Source organism: Manis pentadactyla, chromosome 2 (assembly GCF_030020395.1).
Source record: "Manis pentadactyla isolate mManPen7 chromosome 2, mManPen7.hap1, whole genome shotgun sequence".
NCBI classification, from domain to species: Eukaryota; Metazoa; Chordata; class Mammalia; order Pholidota; family Manidae; genus Manis; species Manis pentadactyla.
Genome location: NC_080020.1, coordinates 84525394 through 84549707, shown reverse-complemented (window position 1 = coordinate 84549707; position 24314 = coordinate 84525394). Strand labels below are relative to the sequence as shown.

At 37.7% G+C, this 24314-nt stretch overlaps 1 protein-coding gene across 4 annotated transcripts in view; it reads right to left on the bottom strand.

Moving 5' to 3' along the window:
- Positions 1 to 24314, bottom strand: part of GFM2 (GTP dependent ribosome recycling factor mitochondrial 2) — a 90134-nt gene that overhangs the window by 6540 nt on the left and 59280 nt on the right. For all 4 annotated transcript variants that reach the window (XM_036886078.2, XM_036886077.2, XM_057494299.1 and 1 more), the window contains 3 exons: positions 21410 to 21486; positions 13199 to 13337; positions 70 to 249 (listed from right to left, as the gene is read on the bottom strand). In XM_036886078.2, the coding sequence (XP_036741973.2) occupies positions 70 to 249; positions 13199 to 13337; positions 21410 to 21486 (396 nt within the window). The remainder of the gene's footprint in view (positions 1 to 69; positions 250 to 13198; positions 13338 to 21409; positions 21487 to 24314) is intronic.

The window sequence follows — 24314 nt, the reverse complement described above, 5'->3', positions numbered from 1 at the left end:
ACTCTAAAACAGTAGAAGAAATTGAACTACAGAGTGATATTAGTGCTTACTTTTATTTGAGTACCTTACCTTGGAGGCATGCACTGTGAATTCCATTTTCAATAGCCTCTTGGGAGGCCTTCAAAAGGTCTTTACTAATACTTTCAGCATACTCGATAACTGGCCTACCAGATGATGACTCAGATGGCTTTGCTTCCAGTTCTACAGTCACAAGATTCCGTTTGTCTCCCAAAGTTCTATCTAAGGTATCTGTAAACAAATTGAATATAGTACCTCAGAGATTTGTACTGGAAAGGTGTTAAGGTGCCACAACTGGCAAAATTACGATCCACAAGTTCAAAGCATCATAGAACATGAAGTGGGAGAAAATACTAATAATGGCACAAAATACAGTATAAAAATAGTTTTACCAAGAAAGCATCTACTTCCATATTTATCAATGTTAAAAAAATGCTCTGAATCACCTATTAATACTGCTTTAGTGTAATGTGTTAAGTCACATTATTTCGCACAAATTTTGGTATGCAGATTATACTTTTAAACTTTCTGAAACAATTCTTACATCGACTGAAATTCTTTTATTTACAAAATTTTTATTTGAAAGTAAAACAGAGTACAAAAGGTTATCTAATGAAAATTAAAAGGCATTTAACCCTGCTAATCTACAAACTGTTAAATTTCATATATTCTTCCAGTAATACTTCATGCATTTAATGTTTGATTCCTCTCCCAAAAATCTAGTGAAATGTTTTTTTAAGATTAAAAATAGTATCTCTCATTTGCTAACAACCAACAGCCTGTCACCAATTCTAATATTTTACTAGAACATAACTATGCTACATTTATGAGTGACCATATAACACTGTGACTCATGGCCCAAATTCAAAACTAAGAATTATAGTCTACAGTTCCTCTTCATAATTCCTTTTTAAGCGCTTTTATATTATGAAATATTTTATACTTAAAAATAGATGCATAAACTAAAAATACAATGTCATGAAACCTAAAACTACTGAAGAATACCAGTAACCTCGAAGCCTCCTGAAGCAACCACTAACATATCTTATTTAATCACTCCTATGATGTTCTTTAATTGTATCACATATGCATGGATTCCTAAATAATATAGTGAAGAAAATCAAAACAAAGTAGAAGTACTTATATTGTATGTATTCTGCAACTTGCTGTTTTTGTTTCACATTTGTGGGTCATCTGGGCTAATGGTGATGTAGCCCATTCTTTTTCAGTGCTGTTTAATATTTCATTCTATGACCACAGTCAATTTATTTGTCCATTCTCTATCCACAAATATTTGGGCTGCTTTTTGTACTTAGTTTTTTTTATTTTAATTTGAATGCTACAGTGAAGATTCTTGTGTGTCTCTTACTACACATGTATAAGAGTTTCCCTAGGCCATATACTTAGAAATGGAATTCCTGAACATTAAGTTCTGCACATGATAAACTTCACTAGAAAGCTGAGAAACTGTTTTCATAGTAATTATATAATTAACATTCCTACCAGAAGTTTTTATGAGTTTCCATTACTCAACATCACTAACACTTGGCATTCTCTTACTGTAATCTTGCCAAGTTTGTTGTTATAAATGGTAACCTATACTTTTAACTTGTATGATCCTAATTACCACTGAGATTGATAATCTTTTAATGTGTTCATGTGCCTTTTAGGTATCCTCTTTTGTGACATATTTATTCAATCTTTTGCTCACTCTTCAACTTGGTTGTTTACCATGTTTTTACTGATTTTTTGAAGTTCTTTATTATGAAGACTAATCTTTTGTCAGTTTTATATAAGTATCTTCTCTCAGCTTTTGATGTATTTCTGCTCTCTTTATAGTATATTCTAAAAATTCCAATTTTACCAAACTTACAATATCTTTTAGTTCATGGTTTCAAGTTTTGGTGTTATGGAAGTCCCACCCTATCCTGGTAAGACAATTCTCCATATTTTTCCAAAAACTGGAAGGTTTTCCCTGCATAAAGTTTTGGAGTTGTTTTTACATATATAGCATTTATTTTCTTTAAACTTCTGTGCTGCAAGGGAGATTTTGCAACCTTCTTTCATATTTAGGTTTTTTAATTCACTTAGAATTGACTTTTGTGTATGGTATGAAGTAGGAATCTAATTAAATCTTTTTCTATATAGATAATATTCCAGTCCCATTTATTTGAATAGTCAGTCCATCCTTAGCCATTGAGCTGCAATATTACTGACTTAAATCAAATTTCCACATATGCATATGAGTCTGTTTCTAGGTTTTCTGGTTTGGTCTATTTGTGTACGCCTAGCTTGATTATTAGTATTCTAATGACTATGGCTTTATAATATGTATAACGTCTGGTACACTTTTTTGGATAGAATTGGTAGCTGTAGGATATTTAGTTTTATCTATGAATAAGTTTTCTATTTAACTTATGTCTTTTTTAATGTCTGCAAATTTTTACAGTTTTCTAAATATACACAAAGTCAATCTGCCTCTCATTAGTGATGTGTGGTCATCTGTGATTTGATTGTCCAGTCAAGTTGTGTTCTAAATGCTGCCACATCTAGTTACTAGTTTTTTACCTTCCAAGTAATAAGCAATCTGTGGGGAAACACTTTGAAACCATGCAAATATGCTGTTCCCCAACACTGTACCCAATATTAAGCATTCATCATAGTTGCAGACTGTTTCCTACTCCAGTCTGCACCCTTGACATTTAATAGTCAGCACTTGACATTCCACTATAAGGAAGAACCCTCTCATCTTGCCCATTTATCAATTATCAGTAGAGATTCACAAGTTCCTACTTTTCTCAGTAGCCTATATAATAATTGTACTTAATTATTTTAGTATTCAAATTAATCCAGATTTGGCCAGTGGAGCCTCAAGTAAGTTCCTATGCCCTGCTTATGACATGCCCAATCATTTTTTTGAGCATTTCCTTCCTTTCTCATATAACATGATGTTCCATTGCTTGCTCATTTTGGACAGTCTTCTTGTTCCTCATACTTTCCATCCCGTTTTATTTCCTCAAAAATAATAAGTATTGTATAATTACTTTATATTCTTCATCTGTAATCCAGTATCAGAAGCCTTTGATTCTGATGTTTGTTGTTTCTACTTTTTGCTCATTATGCCTCTTCTATGGTTTTATGATTTTAAAACGTTTAAATTATAAGTTCTTATTCCTTTCATCTGCGGGATTTTGAGGACTGGATTGAAGATACGTTTATCTAGAGCAGCCCTGTGTTTGTTTTCTGCAGGTTCCTTGGGATATTATTAACCCATGAACACTTTGCATTAAATTCTTCTTGGTTTGGAGTTTTTCAAAAGTCACACTGGTTCCGTAAATTTAGGCTGAACACCCCATCAGAAGTCTATGGTTACAAATTCTCGGTAATTTTGCCCCTTGCAGCCAGAGCCAGTCAGACAAGTTTCCTTGTCCTCATCTTTTATTAAGAATCCTAGTTAGAGAGAGGGGCGGAAGATGGCGGCGTGAGTAGAGCAGCGGAAATCTCTTCCCAAAACCACATATATCTATGAAAATATAACAAAGACAACCCTTCCTAGAATAAAGACCAGAGGACACAGGACAATATCCAGACCACATCCGCAACTGAGAGAACCCAGCGCCTCGCGAAAGGGGTAAGATACAAGCCCCGGCCCCGCGGGAGCAGAGCGCCCCTCCCCCCAGCTCCCGGCGGGAGAGGAGCGGGCGAAGCGGGAGGGAGACGGAGCCCAGGACTGCCGAACACCCAGCCCCAGCCATCCGGGCCAGAGTGCAGGGCGCTAGACACTAGGAAAACAGGGCAGCAAGAACAGTGAGCAGGCACTGGAGGCTGGGCGCCAGAGGACATAAGAAAAGCACGCGACCATTTTTTTTTTATTTTTTGCTGTTTTGTTTTGGAGAGCGCTTTTTGGAAGTCTTAAAGGGATAGGGACCCCAATACTAAGGAAACAGGGCAGAAAGACCGGTGAGCAGAGGCCTAAGGCTGGCACCGGAGAATAAAGAAAAACGAAAGACTACCTTTTTTTTTTTTTTTAATTAAAAACTTTTTTTTTTTAATTAAAAAATTTTTTTTTCTTTTTTTTTTTTTTTTTTTGTTGGTCGTTGCTTTGTTTTAGCGGGTGCTTTTTGGAAGTCTTAAAGGGGCAGGGCGGGTCACTTAATCCAGAGGTAGGGAATCCGGGATCTCTGGGCACCCTAACCCCTGGGCTGCAGGGAGCAGGGAGGCCCCTTACGGAGATAAATAGCCTCCCAGCAGCTCCTGCTCCAACGCGACTCCACCATTTTGGAGTAGCTGCCCGAGCCAGGCCACGCCCACAGCAACAGCGGAGATTAACTCCATAGCAGCCGGGCAGGAAGCAGAAACCCTGTCTGCACGCAGCTACCCAGCACAAGCCACTAGAGGTCGCTGTTCTCCCAGGAGAGGAGGGCCACAAACCAACAAGAAGGGAAGTCCTTCCAGCCGTCACTCATCCCAGTTCTGCAGACTATTCCTATCACTATGAAAAGGCAAAGCTACAGGCAGACAAAGATCACAGAGACAACACCAGAGAAGGAGACAGACCTAGCCAGTCTTCCTGACAAAGAATTCAAAATAAGAATCATAAACATGCTGACAGAGATGCAGAGAAATATGCAAGAGAAATGGGATGAAGTCCGGAAGGAGATCACAGATGCCAGAAAGGAGATCGCAGAAATGAAACAAACTCTGGAAGGGTTTATAAGCAGAATGGATAGAATGCAAGAGGCCATTGATGGAATTGAAATCAGAGAACAGGAACGCATAGAAGCTGACATAGAGAGAGACAAAAGGATCTCCAGGAATGAAACAATATTAAGAGAACTGTGTGACCAATCCAAAAGGAACAATATCCATATTATAGGGGTCCCAGAAGAAGAAGAGAGAGGAAAAGAGATGGAAAGTATCTTAGAAGAAATAATTGCTGAAAACTTCCCCACACTGGGGGAGGAAGTAATCGAACAGACCACGGAAATACACAGAACCCCCAACAGAAAGGATCCAAGAAGGGCAACACCAAGACACATAATAATTAAAATGGCAAAGATCAAGGACAAGGAAAGAGTGTTAAAGGCAGCTAGAGAGAAAAAGGTCACCTATAAAGGGAAACCCATCAGGCTAACGTCAGATTTCTCAACAGAAACCCTACAGGCCAGAAGAGAATGGCATGATATATTTAATACAATGAAACAGAAGGGCCTTGAACCAAGGATACTGTATGCAGCACGACTATCATTCAAATATGACAGTGGGATTAAACAATTCCCAGACAAACAAAAGCTGAGGGAATTTGCTTTCCACAAACCACCTCTACAGAACATCTTACAGGGACTGCTCTAGATGGGAGCACTCCTAGAAAGAGCACAGCACAAAACACCCAACATATGAAGAATCAAGGAGGAGGAACAAGAAGGGAGAGAAGAAAAGAATCTCCAGACACTGTATATAACAGCTCAATAAGCGAGCTAAGTTAGGCAGTAAGATACTAAAGAGGCTAACCTTGAACCTTTGGTAACCACGAATTTAAAGCCTGCAATGGCAATAAGTACATATCTTTCAATAGTCACCCTAAATGTTAATGGATTGAATGCACCAATCAAAAGACACAGAGTAACAGAATGGATAAAAAAGCAAGACCCATCTATATGCTGCTTACAAGAAACTCACCTCAAACCCAAAGACATGTACAGACTAAAAGTCAAGGGATGGAAAAACATATTTCAGGCAAACAACAGCGAGAAGAAAGCAGGGGTTGCAGTACTAATATCAGACAAAATAGACTTCAAAACAAGGAAAGTAACAAGAGATAAAGAAGGACACTACATAATGATAAAGGGCTCAGTCCAACAAGAGGATATAACCATTCTAAATATATATGCACCCAACACAGGAGCACCAGCATATGTGAAACAAATACTAACAGAACTAAAGGGGGAAATAGACTGCAATGCATTCATTCTAGGAGACTTCAACACACCACTCACCCCAAAGGATAGATCCACCGGGCAGAAAATAAGTAAGGACACAGAAGCACTGAACAACACAGTAGAGCAGATGGACCTAATAGACATCTACAGAACTCTACATCCAAAAGCAACAGGATATACATTCTTCTCAAGTGCACATGGAACATTCTCCAGAATAGACCACATACTAGGCCACAAAAAGAGCCTCAGAAAATTCCAAAAGATTGAAATCGTACCAACCAACTTTTCAGACCACAAAGGCATAAAACTAGAAATAAACTGTACAAAGAAAGCAAAGAGGCTCACAAACACATGGAGGCTTAACAACACGCTCCTAAATAATCAATGGATCAATGACCAAATCAAAATGGAGATCCAGCAATATATGGAAACAAATGACAACAACAACACTAAGCCCCAACTTCTGTGGGACACAGCAAAAGCAGTCTTAATGGGAAAGTATATAGCAATCCAAGAATATTTAAAAAAGGAAGAGCAATCCCAAATGAATGGTCTAATGTCACAATTATCAAAATTGGAAAAAGAAGAACAGATGAGGCCTAAGGTCAGCAGAAGGAGGGACATAATAAAGATCAGAGAAGAAATAAATAAAATTGAGAAGAACAAAACAATAGCAAAAATCAATGAAACCAAGAGCTGCTTCTTCGAGAAAATAAACAAAATAGATAAGCCTCTAGCCAGACTTATTAAGAAGAAAAGAGAGTCAACACAAATCAACAGTATCAGAAACAAGAAAGGAAAAATCACGACGGACCCCAGGAAATGCAAAGAATTATTGGAGAATACTATGAAAACCTATATGCTAACAAGCTGGGAAACCTAGGAGAAATGGACAACTTCCTAGAAAAATATAACCTTCCAAGATTGACCCAGGAAGAAACAGAAAATCTAAACAGACCAATTACCAGCAACGAAATTGAAGCGGTAATCAAAAAATTACCAAAGAACAAAACCCCCAGGCCAGATGGATTTACCTCGGAATTTTATCAGACATACAGGGAAGACATAATACCCATTCTCCTTAAAGTTTTCCAAAAAATAGAGGAGGAGGGGATACTCCCAAACTCATTCTATGAAGCTAACATCACCCTAATACCAAAACCAGGCAAAGACACCACCAAAAAAGAAAACTACAGACCAATATCCCTGATGAACGTAGATGCAAAAATACTCAACAAAATATTAGCAAACTGAATTCAAAAATACATCAAAAGGATCATACACCATGACCAAGTGGGATTCATCCCAGGGATGCAAGGATGGTACAACATTCGAAAGTCCATCAACATCATCCACCACAACAACAAAAAGAAAGACAAAAACCACATGATCATCTCCATAGATGCTGAAAAAGCATTTGACAAAGTTCAACATCCATTCATGTTAAAAACTCTCAGCAAAATGGGAATAGAGGGCAAGTACCTCAACATAATAAAGGCCATCTATGATAAACCCACAGCCAACATTATATTGAACAGCGAGAAGCTGAAAGCATTTCCTCTGAGATCGGGAACTAGACAGGGATGCCCACTCTCTCCACTGTTATTTAACATAGTAGTGGAGGTCCTAGCCACGGCAATCAGACAAAATAAAGAAATACAAGGAATCCAGATTGGTAAAGAAGAAGTTAAACTGTCACTATTTGCAGATGACATGATACTGTACATAAAAAAACCCTAAAGACTCCACCCCAAAACTACTAGAACTGATATCGGAATACAGCAAAGTTGCAGGATACAAAATCAACACACAGAAATCTGTGGCTTTCCTATATACTAACAATGAACCAACAGAAAGAGAAATCAGGAAAACAACTCCATTCACAATTGCATCAAAAAATATAAAATACCTAGGAATAAACCTAACCAAAGAAGTGAAAGACTTATACTCTGAAAACTACAAGTCACTCTTAAGAGAAATTAAAGGGGACACTAACAGATGGAAACTCATCCCATGCTCGTGGCTAGGAAGAATTAATATCGTTAAAATGGCCAACCTGCCCAAAGCAATATACAGATTTGATGCAATCCCTATGAAACTACCAGCAACATTCTTCAATGAACTGGAACAAATAATTCAAAAATTCATATAGAAACACCAAAGACCCCGAATAACCAAAGCAATCCTGAGAAAGAAGAATAAAGTAGGGGGGATATCACTCCCCAACTTCAAGCTCTACTATAAAGCCATAGTAATCAAGACAATTTGGTACTGGCACAAGAGCAGAGCCACAGACCAATGGAACAGACTAGAGAATCCAGACATTAACCCAGACATATATGGTCAATTAATATTTGATAAAGGATCCATGGACATACAATGGCGAAATGACAGTCTCTTCAACAGGTGGTGCTGGCAAAACTGGACAGCTACATGTAGGAGAATGAAACTGGACCATTGTCTAACCCCATATACAAAAGTAAACTCAAAATGGATCAAAGACCTGAATGTAAGTCACGAAACCATTAAACTCTTGGAAGAAAACATAGGCACAAACCTCTTAGACATAAACATGAGTGACCTCTTCTTGAACATATCTCCCCGGGCAAGGAAAACAACAGCAAAAATGAACAAGTGGGACTATATTAAGCTGAAAAGCTTCTGTACAGCAAAAGACACCATCAATAGAACAAGAAGGATCCCTACAGTATGGGAGAATATATTTGAAAATGACACATCCGATAAAGGCTTGACGTCCAGAATATATAAAGAGCTCACACGCCTCAACAAACAAAAAACAAATAACCCTATTAAAAAATGGGCAGAGGAACTAAACAGACAGTTCTCCAAAAAAGAAATACAGATGGCCAACAGACACATGAAAAGATGCTCCACATCGCTAATTATCAGAGAAATGCAAATTAAAACTACAATGAGGTATCACCTCACACCAGTAAGGATGGCTGCCATCCAAAAGACAAACAACAACAAATGTTGGCGAGGTTGTGGAGAAAGGGGAACCCTCCTACACTGCTGGTGGGAATGTAAGTTAGTTCAACCATTGTGGAAAGCAGTATGGAGGTACATCAAAATGCTCAAAACAGACTTACCATTTGACCCAGGAATTCCACTCCTAGGAATTTACCCTAAGAACGCAGCAATCAAGTTTGAGAAAGACAGATGCACCCCTATGTTTATTGCAGCACTATTTACAATAGCCAAGAATTGGAAGCAACCTAAATGTCCATCAGTAGATGAATGGATAAAGAAGATGTGGTACATATACACAATGGAATACTACTCAGCCATAAGAAAAGGGCAAATCCAATCATTTGCAGCAACATGGATGGAGCTGGAGGGTATTATGCTCAGTGAAACAAGCCAAGCGGAGAAAGAGAAATACCAAATGATTTCACTTATCTGTGGAATATAAGAACAAAGGAAAAACTGAAGGAACAAAACAGCAGCAGAATCACAGAACTCAAGAATGGACTAACAGGTACCAAAGGGAAAGGGACTGGGGAGGATGGGTGGGTAGGGAGGGATAGGGGGGGAGAAGTAGGGGGGTATTAAGATTAACATGCATGGGGGGGTAGGAGAAAAGGGAGGGCTGTACAACACAGAGAAGGCAAGTAGTGATTCTACAACATTTTGCTATGCTGATGGACAGTGACTGTAAAGGGGTTTATAGGGGAGACCTGGTATAGGGGAGAGCCTAGTAAACATAATATTCGTCATGTAAGTGTAGATTAGTGATAGCAAAAAAAAAAAAAAAAAAAAAAAAAAAGGGCAGTTCCTGTGTGGTAACCTCCAACGAGTTCTACACAAGGGTATAAAGGGCATATAAAAGTGTAGGCAAAGGGTCTGTTTGTGTTTATACAGAGGATCAAAGCCTAATTGGGCTACCCCGAAAATGAACTAAGATACGATATGAAAAAGAACTTCCAACATCTGCACTCTCTGGAAGACTCATGCCAGAAGATGATCATCAAAAAACCCCAACAAAGATCCACGCACTGCTACAGCTGTAGATGCACTCATCCCACCGGTTCCTGGACTTGCCATGGGAATGAGGGAGGAGATATCTAAGCTGGCCTGTGCATACAGTAAAACAACAAATTTGACTGGATCTATACTGTTGGAACTCAACCAAGAATTTGGAGAAGTGCAAATTGTAGCGCTCCAAAGTCTTACAACTACAGACTATTTACTGTTAAAAGAACATAAGGGATGTGAACAGTCCCCAGGAATGGGTTGTTTTAATTTGTCTGATTTCTCTCAGACTGTTCAAGTTCAGTTGGACAATATCCACCATATCATAGATAAGTTTTCACAAATGCCTAAGGTGCCTAACTGGTTTTCTTGGTTTCACTGGAGATGGCTGGTAATTACAGATATGCTTTGGTTATGTAACTATACTCCTATTATGTTAATGTGTGTGCGCAATTTAAGTAGTAGCTTAAAACCTATACATGCTGAAGTTACTCTACAAGAAGATATGTCAAAGAAATAATCAATCTTCCCATGTTTTCTTCCGCCTGCTACTTCTATAGCTTTTCTTCTTCCTTCCTAATTACAACCCTTAAATAGAATTCGTGCCTCATATCAAATTTACCGAGTATCATAATTCTTCCAAGTGGTAAAGATACCTCAAGACAAATGCTGGGCATAGAAGCCACAGGGCATAAATATGCAAAGAAGTAAAAAGCTAACCTTTTCAAACAATAAGGCTTCCCTCTCACTTACCAACTTCACATTTCCCTGTATGGCCCCGGAAGATGACTGGTTAGCCAGAGACAGGTAAGATTCCTCAAGGGAGGAACAACCTAAGACAGGCACAGTCGCAGGGGGGCCATCAAGTGTGAGAAATTGGGGATCAACAGAGGTGAGGCTTCGAACCTCACCCCCCCTGTTCTGAGAGAAATCTTCTGCATACGTGGATGTTTTATTGCCCTGGTCTAGCTTGGATTAACACATAGTCTACAGGCACACACCTGATCATCTACATTTGCTCTCTTACAACACTAAACTATGTTTTCTACCTTTATCTTGTATCTACCTACCACTTCAGCATTTTATTAAATATAATAATAATAAAGAGAGAAATGTGGTATCCACATATAAATCAAGTATAAAAACCAAATGAGTATTCATATTTGAACTGACTGTTTAGAGTTCATAATGCATGAGCAAAACCGAAAGTTTCTGTGATGACTGCCCTTGTACTGTTCACTATGTAACTTATTCATTATGTAAGAATTTGTTCTACATGTAAGAACTTGTTTGTTATGCCTCAGAAGATTGGAGACTGACGAAAATTAGGCTTGGGGTGGATTAATGATTGTGCATTGAGCATTGACTCCCCTATACAGAATTTTATTGTCGTTAACAACCATTTGATCAATAAATATGAGAGATGCCCTCACAAAAAAAAAAAAAAAAAAAAAGGACAGACTTCCAATGGTAAAATAAATAAGTAACCGGGATGTAATGTATAGCATAAGGAATATAGTCAAGATATTGTAACAGCTTGGTAGGGTGATAGCTGGAACCTAGAATTATGTATATAAATGTTTTACCACTGTGTTGTACACTTGAAACTAATGTAATGTAATACTGTGCGTCAACTACCCTTCAATAAAAAATAATTATTTAAAAAAAAAAAGAATCCTAGTTAATTATTTCCATGGTGTGGCCCACAAGGACTAGATCAGAGATGGCTGCAGATCCTCCAGAGCAGCTAGTGGCTTTGATGCTAACTCATTTTCAGAGATTCCTGCTGCAGCTTACTTTTTGACCTCTAGAAATTTCCATTCTAACCAGCTCAGACATTAATTTAATAGATAGCATGTATGGAAAATTTAAATGCTGGGAAAATACAAACCCAGAAATAGAAATCCTCGTGTCATTTGCTCCTATATTCTGCTTAATTTTTCAAGCTTCAGTGAAAAGTAATTACTTGGCTTTTTTTTTTTCTCACATATTTTTTTTTGTTATCATTAATCTACAATTACATGAAGAACATTATGTTTATTAGGGACCCCCCTTCACCAAGTCCCCCCCACAAGCCCCATTACAGTCACTGTCCATCAGCGTAGTAAGATGTTGTAGAATCACTACTTGTCTTCTCTGTGTTGCACAGCCCTCCCAATGCCCCCCCCAACACATTATGCATGATAATCATAATAACCCCTTTCTTTTACCCTGCCCGTATCCCTCTCTTCCCTCCCATCCTCCCCAGTCCCTTTCCCTTTAGTAACTGTTAGTCCATTCTTGGGTTCTGTGATTCTGCTGCTGTTTTGTTCCTTCAGTTTTTCTTTATTCTTATACTCCACATATGAGTGAAATCATTTGGTTTTTGTCTCTCTCTGCCTGGCTTATTTCACTCAACATAATACTCTGTAGCTCCATCCAGGTTGTTGCAAATGGTAGGATTTGTTTTCTTCTTATGGCTGAATAATATTCCATTGTGTATATGTACCACATCTTGTTTATCCATTCATCTACTGATGGACACTTAGGTTGCTTCCATTTCTTGGCTATTGTAAATAGTGTTGCGGTAAACATAGGGGTGCATCTGTCTTTTTCAAACTGGGCTGCTGCATTCTTAGGGTAAATTATTACTTGGCATTTTTATAAATCACTGAGTTACTTAAAAGCACCTAGTTATCCTAAAAAATCTTTACTCTGTATTTTTTTCCATAAACTTATCCATGTTTAGTACTCAAAGAGAATAGCAATTGTCATGTTCTTTTGTTTAAGGGAACCCAATTAAAACTATCTTATTTGGAAAATCATGAATTCTTTACATTTGGGGACAGACATATAAAAACTGCACTTTCTAAGAATACAATCAGCATAGTGTTACCATATTTATTAAATAGAGAAAATTATTTTTCACTCTCTTTATAGAGTCAAATCAACTTCAAATTCTCATACTTATCCTAGTAGTGAGGACTGGGATTAGCCATCAACTTCAGTGGCTTCTTCTACCCCATAACCAAAGAAAAGCTCATTTGTTTCATAAGTGGCTCATCCAGTAAATGTAATGAGTGGTAACAGATTAGGGCTTTGTTTAAAACCAAACCAAAAAAATCCTAAAATATAAGAAAACCTGTCCCACAGATGAAAACACTAGTGACTGTAAACCCTGCATATGCACCTAAACTAAGAGATTCAGAAAGTACTGGAGAGAGAGAAACAAAGAAACAAACAAAAATTCTAAATGATTTTCTTTTTACCTGTGGCACGAACTGAATTTAGGATGGTCTCTCGGTATGCCACCTGGAGAGGTCCTAGATAGGTTTCCAGTCCATATTCACTCTTGATTCGGTCATGAATAATCTCAATATGTAATTCACCCATACCACAGAGAACAGTCTAGTTAGAAGAGAAATAAAATGAAGGTCAAGGAAAAAATTGCATTTATCAGAAAACACTATAAAAAAGTATGATATCAATATGTATTATTTTTCATTAATTACAAACTCCATTTCTTTTGCAATTTTTTTTTTGGCTCCTACATGAAAGCACTCTTTTTAAATTTTCTGAGTGGAATAATAAATCAATCAATTACTAGGTCATTTTATCCTTTTTCCATGAGGGTTGCTTTATCATTTCAGCAAGTGTCATCCAGTTAAGACTACACTGCCCAACCACATAGCTAAGTTCTGGCCAATGAAACATATAAGTAGTAACTTCTGGGTTGTGCCTTTAAGGAAAGGGTAAAGCCCTTATCATAATGAAGATAAAGGTAGCTATCTTGAAACATGGATAAGGGTAACATCTTGGGAATGGGGGAGAATAACCTTTACCCCAAACATTCCAAACTGAATAGGTATTTCCCAACCATCTTGGGCACCAGTTTTCCAGACTTGCTTGCACCTTTATGTAACAAGGAAATTGACTTTTCTTTGGACCAATGTTATTTAAGTCCTTGTTAAAACAGCCAACTGTGTGTATCAAAACCAATGAAAATGGGAGATCTGGGAGAAAAAGATGGCAGACTAGGAAGGCAAGACAAAATCCTCCTTCCAAAAACACATAAAACACGAAAACACAGCAAATACAACTAAACTTAAAAATGACCTGAAGACTGCAGAACTGACTATCTACATCTGGGGAAGAAGAGAAGACCTCACAGAAAAGGGTAAAGTGGCAAAGCCGAGATCCAGTGGGACCCAAGCCCTCCCCAACCCCAGCCTACAGGTAGGAGAAAGAGGAATGGAGCAGGGAAGGGAAAGGAGCCCAAGATCACTGAGCAACTGACCCTGGAGATCTGCTCCAGGAGCATGAGTCCACAATACATGGTGCTCTAGTGATTAGTGGGGCTGGACAACAAAGACAGAAGGAACACTCAAGGAGGCTAAGATCCCAGCCACTTGTGGAGAACAGGCATGCTCTATCAGCCCCCCTGAGACAAAAGCAAAGCAGACAGTTTGAAAGTCTTCCAAGCAGCAGGAGGGCTGCCAAAAGTGCAAGTATTAGATGGAGCTCTCTTCTCAGAAGAAAGTGCAGGTGGATGATATATCTCCAGCCTGTCCTCAGCCCAACAGGTTGGGAACTCTCAGGAGGCCCAGACACTCCATCCCCCTTGCTGGCAACACAGCCCCAAGGTTCCTGCTTGTGTGCACAGACAGTGGATGGCCCACTTGGCCCAGAATTGGTGCCAGACTTTGGTGCTGAGTAGGTAGAGGGAGACCCTCCCAGCTTTCTTGGCTCTGTTTTGGCCCATAGGGGAGATGCCTGCTGGAGCCAGCCCTTCCTCCCCATAGGAGCTAGGTCCTGCATGCCTGCAGCCCCTGCTATAGCTGCAGGCCAGATAGAAGGTGGCCCCACCCACAGCAATTTCAGCAAAGCAGCCCCGAAGCATTTCCCTGCATGCACAGCCAGCAGACAACCCACTTGGCCCAGCAGTGGTGTCAGACTTACTCTTCAGTAGGCAGAGGGAGACCCTCCCAGCTTTCTTGGCTCCATTTCAACCCAAAAGGGGAGGTGCATGCAGGCACCAGCCCCAAGAGCTCCTTCTTCCCCATGGGCGCTGAGTCCTGCAAGCCTGCAGCCCCTGCCTTTGCTGCAGGCCAGGCAGAGGGCAACCCTGCCCACAGCAACTCCAGCAGAGGCTTTTGCACTGATCACAAAGGCCTGGTCAAAGCAAACAGCCTGTCTAGAAACAGACCACTACAAGTCAGAAAGAAAGGTAGCCCTGCCCACTGCACACCAACAGCTGGCTCCCACACTTGTAAGTAAAGAGTCTTGAGCTTCTGTGCACTAGAGGGCACCTCCTTCATAAAGCTATTACTCCACAGGAAGAAACACAGAAACCCTGGCAAAATGAGAAGGCCAAGGAGTATGTCCCAAACAAAACCATAAGACAAAACACCAGAAAGAGGACTGCATGAAACACAAATCACCAATCTTCTTGATAAAGATGTCAAAGTTAAAGTTATAAACATGCTCACAGATCTATAGAAAAATATTCAAGATCTCAGGGCTGCAAAAGAACCACTCAGAGCTAAGAATACAGAATCTGAAATGAAACACACACAGGAGGGATTTAATAGATTATTATGGATTGAAGAAGTTATAAATGATATGGAAATTAGGGAACAAGAAAACAATGAAGCTGAAAAACAGAGAAAAAAGTATCTCTAGGAATGAAAGAATAATGAGAGCTGTGTGACCAATCCAAATGGAACAATATTCACATTATCAGAAGGAAAAGATAACAACAAAGGGATAGAAAGTCTCTTTGAGGAAATAATTGTTGAAAACTTCCCAATTAGGGGAAGGAAACAGACACTCAGGTCACAGAAGCAGAGAGAGCTCCTAACAGAAGGAACCCCAGGAAGACAACACCAAACATATAGTACTTAAAATGGCAAAGATCAAGAATAAGGAGAAAGTATTCAAAGCAGCCAAAGAGAGAAAAAAGGATTACTTATAAAGGAAACCCCATCACAGTATTAGCAAACTTCTCAGCAAAAACTCTACAGGTCAGAAGGGAGTGGCATGATATATTTAATGTAATAAAACAGGACTTCCAACCAAGAACCCTCTACTTGGCAAAATTATCATTTAAATTTGAAGCAGGGGTTAAACAATTTTCAGATAAACAAAAATTGAAGGAATTCACCACCACTAAGCCAACCATGAAGGATATGTTAAAGGGACTGCTATAGATGGAAATGTTCCTAAGGCTAAATAGCTTCCACCAAAGAAAATAAATCCACAGTAAAGGTAATAGACCAATTAATTAGCAACCAAGTATGAAATTAAAACAAAAGAAGCAAAATCAGCTACTCACAAAATCAGTCGAGGGATACACCAATAGTACAGATTATGACATCTAAACATAAAGTGTGGAGGAGGAGGAAGAAGGGAAAAAAAGTACCTATAGATTGTGTTTGAAATAGAGTAATCAGCATTTAAGATAGACTGTTATTTATTAAGAAAGCTATCCTTGAACCTTTGGTAACCACAAAACTAAAGCCTACAATGAAAGGAAGGAAGGGAGGGAGAGAGGAAGAAAGGAAGGATCCAATCAAAACACTAAAGAAATCCATCAAATAACGAGAGAGAAAAAGAAACAGGAAGGAGATATAAAAACAACCAGAAAACAATAAATACAATGGCAGTAAGTACATACGTATACTCATAAATACTTATCTACTGAATGCACCAATCAAAAGATACAGAGTGGCAGAATGGATACCAAAAAAAAGACCCATCTAATATATGCTGCCTATAAGAGAATCACTTCAGACCCAAAAACATACACAGACTGAAAGTGAAGGAATAGAAAAAGATATTTCATGCAAATAATAGGGAGAAAACAGAAGAGGGAGCAGTACTTACATCAGACAAAATAGATTTCAAAACAAAAAAAGTAATGAGACAAAGTACGACATTACATCATGATAAAGGGGTCAGTCCAACAAGAGGATATAACCATTATAAATACCAATGCACCCAACATAGGGGCACCTAAATATGTAAAACAAATATTAACAGAATTAAAGGGGAAAATAGAATGCAACTCATTCCTAATATTAGGAGACTAACACACCACTTAAATAAACAGATCAACCAGACAGAAAATAAGGAAACAGAGGCACTGAACAACATATTAGATCAGGTGGGTATCTACAGAACATCCCACCCAAAAGTAGTAGGATACACATTCTTCTCAAGTGTACATGGAATGTTTTCCAGAATAGATCACATACTAGGCCACAAAAAGAGCCTCAATAAATTCAAAGAGATTGAAATTGTATCAAGCAGCTTCTCTAACCACAGGTATGAAATAAATTACACAAAGAAAACAAAAAAGCCTACAAACACACAGAGGCTAAACAACATGATTCTAAATAATCAATGGATCAATGAACAAATCAAAACAGAAATAAGCAATACATGGAGACAAATGAAAACAAAGATACAACTGTCAAAAATTGTGGGATGCTGCAAAAGCAGTTCTAAGAGGGAAGTACACAGAGATATAGGCCATCCTCAAGAAAAAGAACAATCCCAAATAAACAGTCTAAACTTACTATAAAAAGAACAATGAAACCCAAAGTTAGTAAAAGAGGGACATAATAAGGATTAGAGCAGAAATAAATAAAACAGAGAATAAAAAAACAGGAAAAAATCAATGAAACCAAGAACTGGTTCTTTGAGAAGATAAATAAAATAGACAAACCCCTAGCCAGACTTATAGATAAAAAGAGAGGACATAAATAAATAAACTCAGAAATGAAAAAGGAATAGTAACAACAGATACCACAGAAATACAAGTAATTATTAGAGAATTCTATGAAAAAGTATATGCCAATAAATTGGACAACCTAGAGGAAATGGACAAGCCTAGAAAAATACAACCTTCCAAGACTGATCTAGTAAAAACAGAAAATCTGAACAGACCAATTACTAACAATGAAATTGAGTAAGTAATCAAACAATTCCCAACAAAGAAAAGTCAAGGTCCAGATGGCTTCACAGCTCAATTCTACCAAACATTTAAAACAAGTACTCCAAAAAGTAGTAGAGAATACTTTCAAACTTATCCTATGAGGCGTCTCTCACTCTAATACCAAAACCAGACACCACAAAAAAAGCAAATTTTAGACCAAGGTCCCTGATGAACATAGATGCAAAAATCTTCAATAAAATATTAGCAAAGTGAATTAAAAAATACATCAAAAGGATCATGCATCACAATGCAGGATTTATTCTAGGATGCAAGGATAGTATATTTGTAAATCATCAATATCATACACCACATTAACTAAAAGGATAAAAACCACACGATCATCTCAATAGATGCCGAAAAAGCATTTGACAAAATTCATCATCCATTCATGATAAAAACTCTCAACAATAAGGGTGTACAAGATATGTACCTCAACATAATAAAGGCCATATATGACAAACCCACAGCTAACATCATATTCAATGGAGAAAAGCTGAAAGCTTTTCTTCTAAGATCAGGAACAAAACAAGGATGCCCACTCTCACCACTCTTATTCAACATAGTACTGAAAGTCCTAGTCATGGAAGTCTTACAAGATAAAGAGATAAAAGGCATCCAAATGGGTAATCAAGAAGTCAAACCGTCACTATTTGCAGATGACATGACACTACACAAGAAAACCCTAAAGACTCCACCAAACAAACTATTAGAACTAATAACTGGATTCAGCAAAGTTGCAGAATGCAAAATTAATACACAGAAATCTGCTGTGTTCCTATATACTAACAACAAACAACAAACAAGCAGATGAGAAATCAGGAAAACAATTCCATTTACAATTAAATAAAAAAGAATAAAATACCTAGGAAGAAACCTATAAGACCTGTACTCTGAAAATTATAAGAGACTCATGAGAGAAATTAAAGAAGACACAAATAAATGGAAATACATCTCATGCTCATGAATAGGAAGAATTAATAGTAAAAATGGCCATTCTGCCCAAAGCAATTTACAGATTCAATGCAATCCCTATTAAAGTATCAAAGGCATTTTTCAATGAACTAGAGCAAATAATCCTAAAATTCATATGGAACCATGAAAGACCTACAATAGCCAAAGCAAACCTGAGAAAGATGAACAAAACTGAGGGGATTATACTCCCTGACTTCAGGTTATACTACAAAGCAACAGTAATCGAGAGTATGGTACTGGCACAAGAAGAGACTCATAGATCAATGGAACAGAATAGATAGCCCAGATATTAACCCTCACATATATGATCAATTAATATATAATAAAGTAGCCATGAATATACAATAGAGAAAAGACAGCCTCTTCAATTACTGGTGTTGGGAAAACTGAACAACTACATGCAAGAGAATGAAACTGGATTATTCTCTAACTCCATACACTATAGCAAACTCAAAATGGATCCAAGACCTGAATGTAAGGCATGAAACCATAAAATTTGAAAAAAACAAGCAAAAATCTCTTGAACATAAACATGAGTGATTTTTTCTTGGACACATCTCTTTGGGTAAGGGAAACAAAATAAAAAATGAACAAGTGGGACTACAAACTAAAAAGCTTCTGTACAGCAAAGGACACCATTAACAGAACAAAAAGGCACCCTACAGTATGGAAGAATATATGTGTAAACGATTTATCCAATAAGGGGTTAACATCCAAAATATATAGAGAACTTGTATGCCTCACACCAAAAAAACAAATAGCCTTATTAAAAAATTGGCAGAGTACCCGAACAGAGATTTCTCCAAAAAGAAATACCAATGACCAACAGGCACATGAAATAATGATTAGAAATGTTCCACATCTCTAATCATTAGGGAAATGCAAATTAAACCACAATGAGATATCTCCTCACACCAGTCAGAATGGCCACTATCCAAAAGACAAGAAATAACAAGTGTTGGCGAGGACATAGAGGAACGTGAGCCCTCCCACACTGTTGGTAAGAATGTACATTGGTGCAGACACTGTGGAAAATGGTATGGAGCTTCCTCAAAAAACTAAATATAAAAATATCATTTGCCTCAATAATTCTACTTCTAGGAATTTACCCAAAGAAAACAAAATCCCTGATTCAAAAAGACATGTGCACCTTTATGTTTACTGCCGTATTATTTACAGCAGCCAAGATAGAGAAGCAACCAAAGTGTCTATCAATAGATGAATGGATAAAGAAAATGTGGTATACATACAGAATGGAATATTATTCAGCTGGAAAAAGGAAAGGAATCCTGCCATTTGCAACTAGAGGGTATTATGCTAAGTGAAATAAGCCAGGCAGAGAAAAACAAATACTATGATTTCACTTATTTGTAGAATATAAAAACAAAACTAAAGAAAATGAACAGAATAGAAGTAGACTCAGACACTGAGAGTGACTGGTGGTTACCATGGGGGAGTGGATGGGGTGGGTAGCTGGCAAGGGTGAAGGGGTAAAGGGGCACAAAAATTCTCAATTATAATATAAGTTAGTCATGGGGATAGTAGTACAAACATGGAGCATATAGCCAATGATTTTGTAACATCTTCCTATGCTGACAGAGTAAACTGCACTGGTGAGGGTGAGGATTTAATAATATGGGGAACTGTTGAACCACTGGGTTGTATACTTGAAACCAATATAAGATTGTATATCAAGTATATTCAATAAAAAAAAAAAGAGGGAGAGTCTTAATTCTCACTTTGTACACTTATGTGTTATTTGCTATTTTAGAAGAATATATGTATTGGTATTTTTAAAATAAAAGTTTCTGTACATAAAGAGTTTCTGTTTTAATTGCTGCTGTAGTCTTCAGGATCAATTAAACAAAATTAACACCTCATTTAGCTAGCATTTGGGAAAATAAAGTACTCCATATTTTTCAGATTATCCTTTTTAAAGACAAATTCATAATCTTTTTTAAGGAACTTTTTCTAAAATCTTATATAAACTTTACCCTGCCTTCATAAAAAGAAAATGCAGCATAATTATATAATGTGATATACAGCACAGCTATATATCTAGTTTAGAACTCTATTTCCTCCCACATTATTAGGTTTTAACCTATCACTTATCATCCATCTCATGTATGTTGTCATTTAAAACACCTCGACATTATCCATATCCATATGCTTAAGCCTTAGCATAAGATAGGCTCAAAACTTTGTCTCAGAGTTGAACCTTATTTCAAAATTTTGCAGAAGACTGCTATCTGGAAGGTCAAAATGTTAGAGGGTGGTTTATATAAGTGAGGAACAATTGTACTGAGGAATTAAGGAAAATCTATCATCTTGATTGTCAACACAATAATCAAAAATTTATGGAAGAACCAAAAGAGAAAGCTTTTTCTTTCAGGGACAAAAACCAATAAATGTTTTAGTAATATGCACTTGCACACTCATACAAAAACACATGCACACACACAAATGCTATCATTCAAAGATTTCTTGGATTGAGTAGTAATATGCCTACTTGTCCAGAGTCAGGATCTAACCTCACTTTCAAGCTGGGATCTTCACGCTGAAGGCATTTCAATGCATAATCCAAATCTAGGAGATAAACAATAACTGTTACCTTTACATTTCACTTTTTAGATAATGTATCATACATTCTAGTAGGGAAAACAGAGGAACAAGCAAACAAATTTTGAAAAAGAAAATTTCAGAGCCATAAATATTTTGTAGAGAATAGAACAAGGGGATATGATAGTGATGGGAGGTTACCTGAGATTAGGTGATCTGGAAAGGTCTCTCTAGAATGATTTAGGAAAAGACACAAATAAAAAGAATGACCTAATAAACAAAATTCTGCGGGAAAAAAAAGAGACAGGAAATGGCTGTACAAGGAGTAGTTTGCTATTGGAAAAACACAAGAAGGCCAGTGTAGCTGGATATTGATGGGCAAAAGGAAGAGTAGCATCAGACAAGGGGGAAGATGTGTGGCAGGGATCATATCATGTAAGGTCTTGTAGGCCATGGTGAGGAGTTTGGATTTGCACTGAGAAGTCATGGAAGGGTTTAAGTGGAACAGTAACATAATCTGATTATGTTTTGTAAAATCAGTCCAGGAACTGACAAAAAAGCAAAAATGTCTCCAGAAACACAGGCAATAATGAGAAGCTGGCCAAAGGAATAATGAGATGTTCATATGATCACTCTGATGAATTATCACAACCAAAGAAGAAATAATGTATTATTTGCATTAATTATGCCATCAAAAGTAAGGTGATACTTTGATACAATCAATTAACTGGTAAGTACATTCTCTCTCTTTATAAAAGACATTAGAAGTTCAGAGACATAAGCATAGCTGAACGAAAGAGCTCAGCAATGGATTAATGAACTAACCTTATCAGTCACATATTTAAACTGTTCTTAGGTACATAAACGAAGTACATTAACTTACAGACCTGCACTGTCCAAATGGTTGCCACTACCCATCTTAGTAGTAGGTATTACTAGTCCAAATTGACATATGCTATAAGTATAAAATACATACCAGGTTTTAAAGGCTTAACATGAAAAAAAAAGGAAAATATCTCAATAATTTTTATATTGATTACATATTAAAATAGTATTTTTGATATACTGAGTTAAGTAAAACATATTATTGAAATTAATTTTTCCATTTTTAACTTTCTTAATGTGGCTATAAGAAAATTTTAAATTACATGTGTATCATGTTATATTTCTACTGAACACTACTCTTCTAAACTTTTGATATCCCAAAGTTGGGTCCAAGGACCAGCAATACCGGCATCACCAGGCACTGGTCAGAAATGCAGAATCTCATGTTCCAAACTCAATCAGTCTACATTTAACAAGAACCCCAAGAGAGATACATGCACATAAAGATTAGGAAGCATTTTAGATAATATTTTATTTTTAAGTACTACAGATACTCAAAGAAAGTAACAATGCTTATGATACTCTGTGGCTTTTGGAATGAAAAGACAGTACCTTTATTGTGAAATAAATACATTCAAAAATATTTATAAAGAATCTATCCTTCAGGAGTTTACTGAGGTGAAAACAGCTTATAACACACGGGGTCAAATGCTATAATAAGAGCATGGGGTAAATATAGTGCAATTACAGAAAAACGAATACACAGATGTGCCTGAAAGAAGTCTTGAGTAAGGGAGGCTCATGGAAATCCCCTCCTCTGTGGGACCTGGGACCTCTAAGCTAATGCCCATTAATTAGACTGTCTTTGGACACCAAACTTTTTCTCCTGAAGTAGTTAAGGCTTGAGGCCTTAGATTTAAAATTAGCTGATGCAATTTAACTGCAATCCCACTATTTGAATTAAGGTGCCAACGCTACATTTGAAAGGTTAACTAACTTTCAAATATATTTAAAAGAACTCATAGGTTTGGGCAGCCCCTGCTTCAGTGCCTAGCCTCCCTTGCTGTAACTAGCTTGTCAACTCTGATGTAACTGGGCACCCAGTTTCCTGCCACCTGGTCCTCTCCCACTAGAGTCAAGAGTACATTCAGCTGGCCTCCAGGCACTGCCATATAACAAGAGAACTGCTGCTATACCTGTTTGAACTTCAATGCTGCTCCTTTACCAACTGAACAAGTAGAGTTTCCCTCGGTACTGGGGGCTGTCCTACGCCTGTATTCAGATTTCTTTCACATGAACTCCAACTGGGGAGGTGAGGAACTGGAACCCCTACTTGGCTAGGGAATCCTCCTTTTCCCCCACTGTGTACTCAAGAGGACATGGTAGGCTTCTTCTCAACTTGTTTTCAAGGGGGGAAAAATGCTACCTCTAGACCTAGAATATTTGTCCTTAGAAGGTCTAATAAAGGAATTCATGAGGGCCTCAAAAAGAGGTGATGATTGAGCTGAAACCTGAAGAGAGATTGAATGTTTCCAGGCAGACAAGTTCAAGGGGTGCCATAGAATGCAGGAGAGAACAAATGAAAAGAACAGCAATGCGAAGAGAGCAGGCATCTTCGGGAAATTGGAACTACTTTATTACAGGAGTCCTAAAGTGTAAGTGTAACTAGTTGCTTTGTTCTTTTTGTTTGGGTGAAAGAAGAGGGTTCAGAATGGAGAAGGAACTTTCAAGAAATGAGGTCAGGTAAGAAGTCAAGGATGCTAGTGGTCTTCCACTGTATTCTGCTGCTCCCTGGCTAAAGTGCCACTGTTACCCTGACTTCCTTGCAAGTGGACAGCTGTATTTCTAAGTGACGGCCAAAGACACATAAGAAATCTTAAAAGGATAAGGGATACATCTTCTTTCTCCCCCTTACTCTTTTTTGCTGTCCGATGTGATGCCCAAGGCTCAGCAGCCATGATGAGATGACTAAGGATAGGAGCAAGGCTGAAAGATGAGTGCCTGGGCGCCTAATGACATTGTGCAGTTGC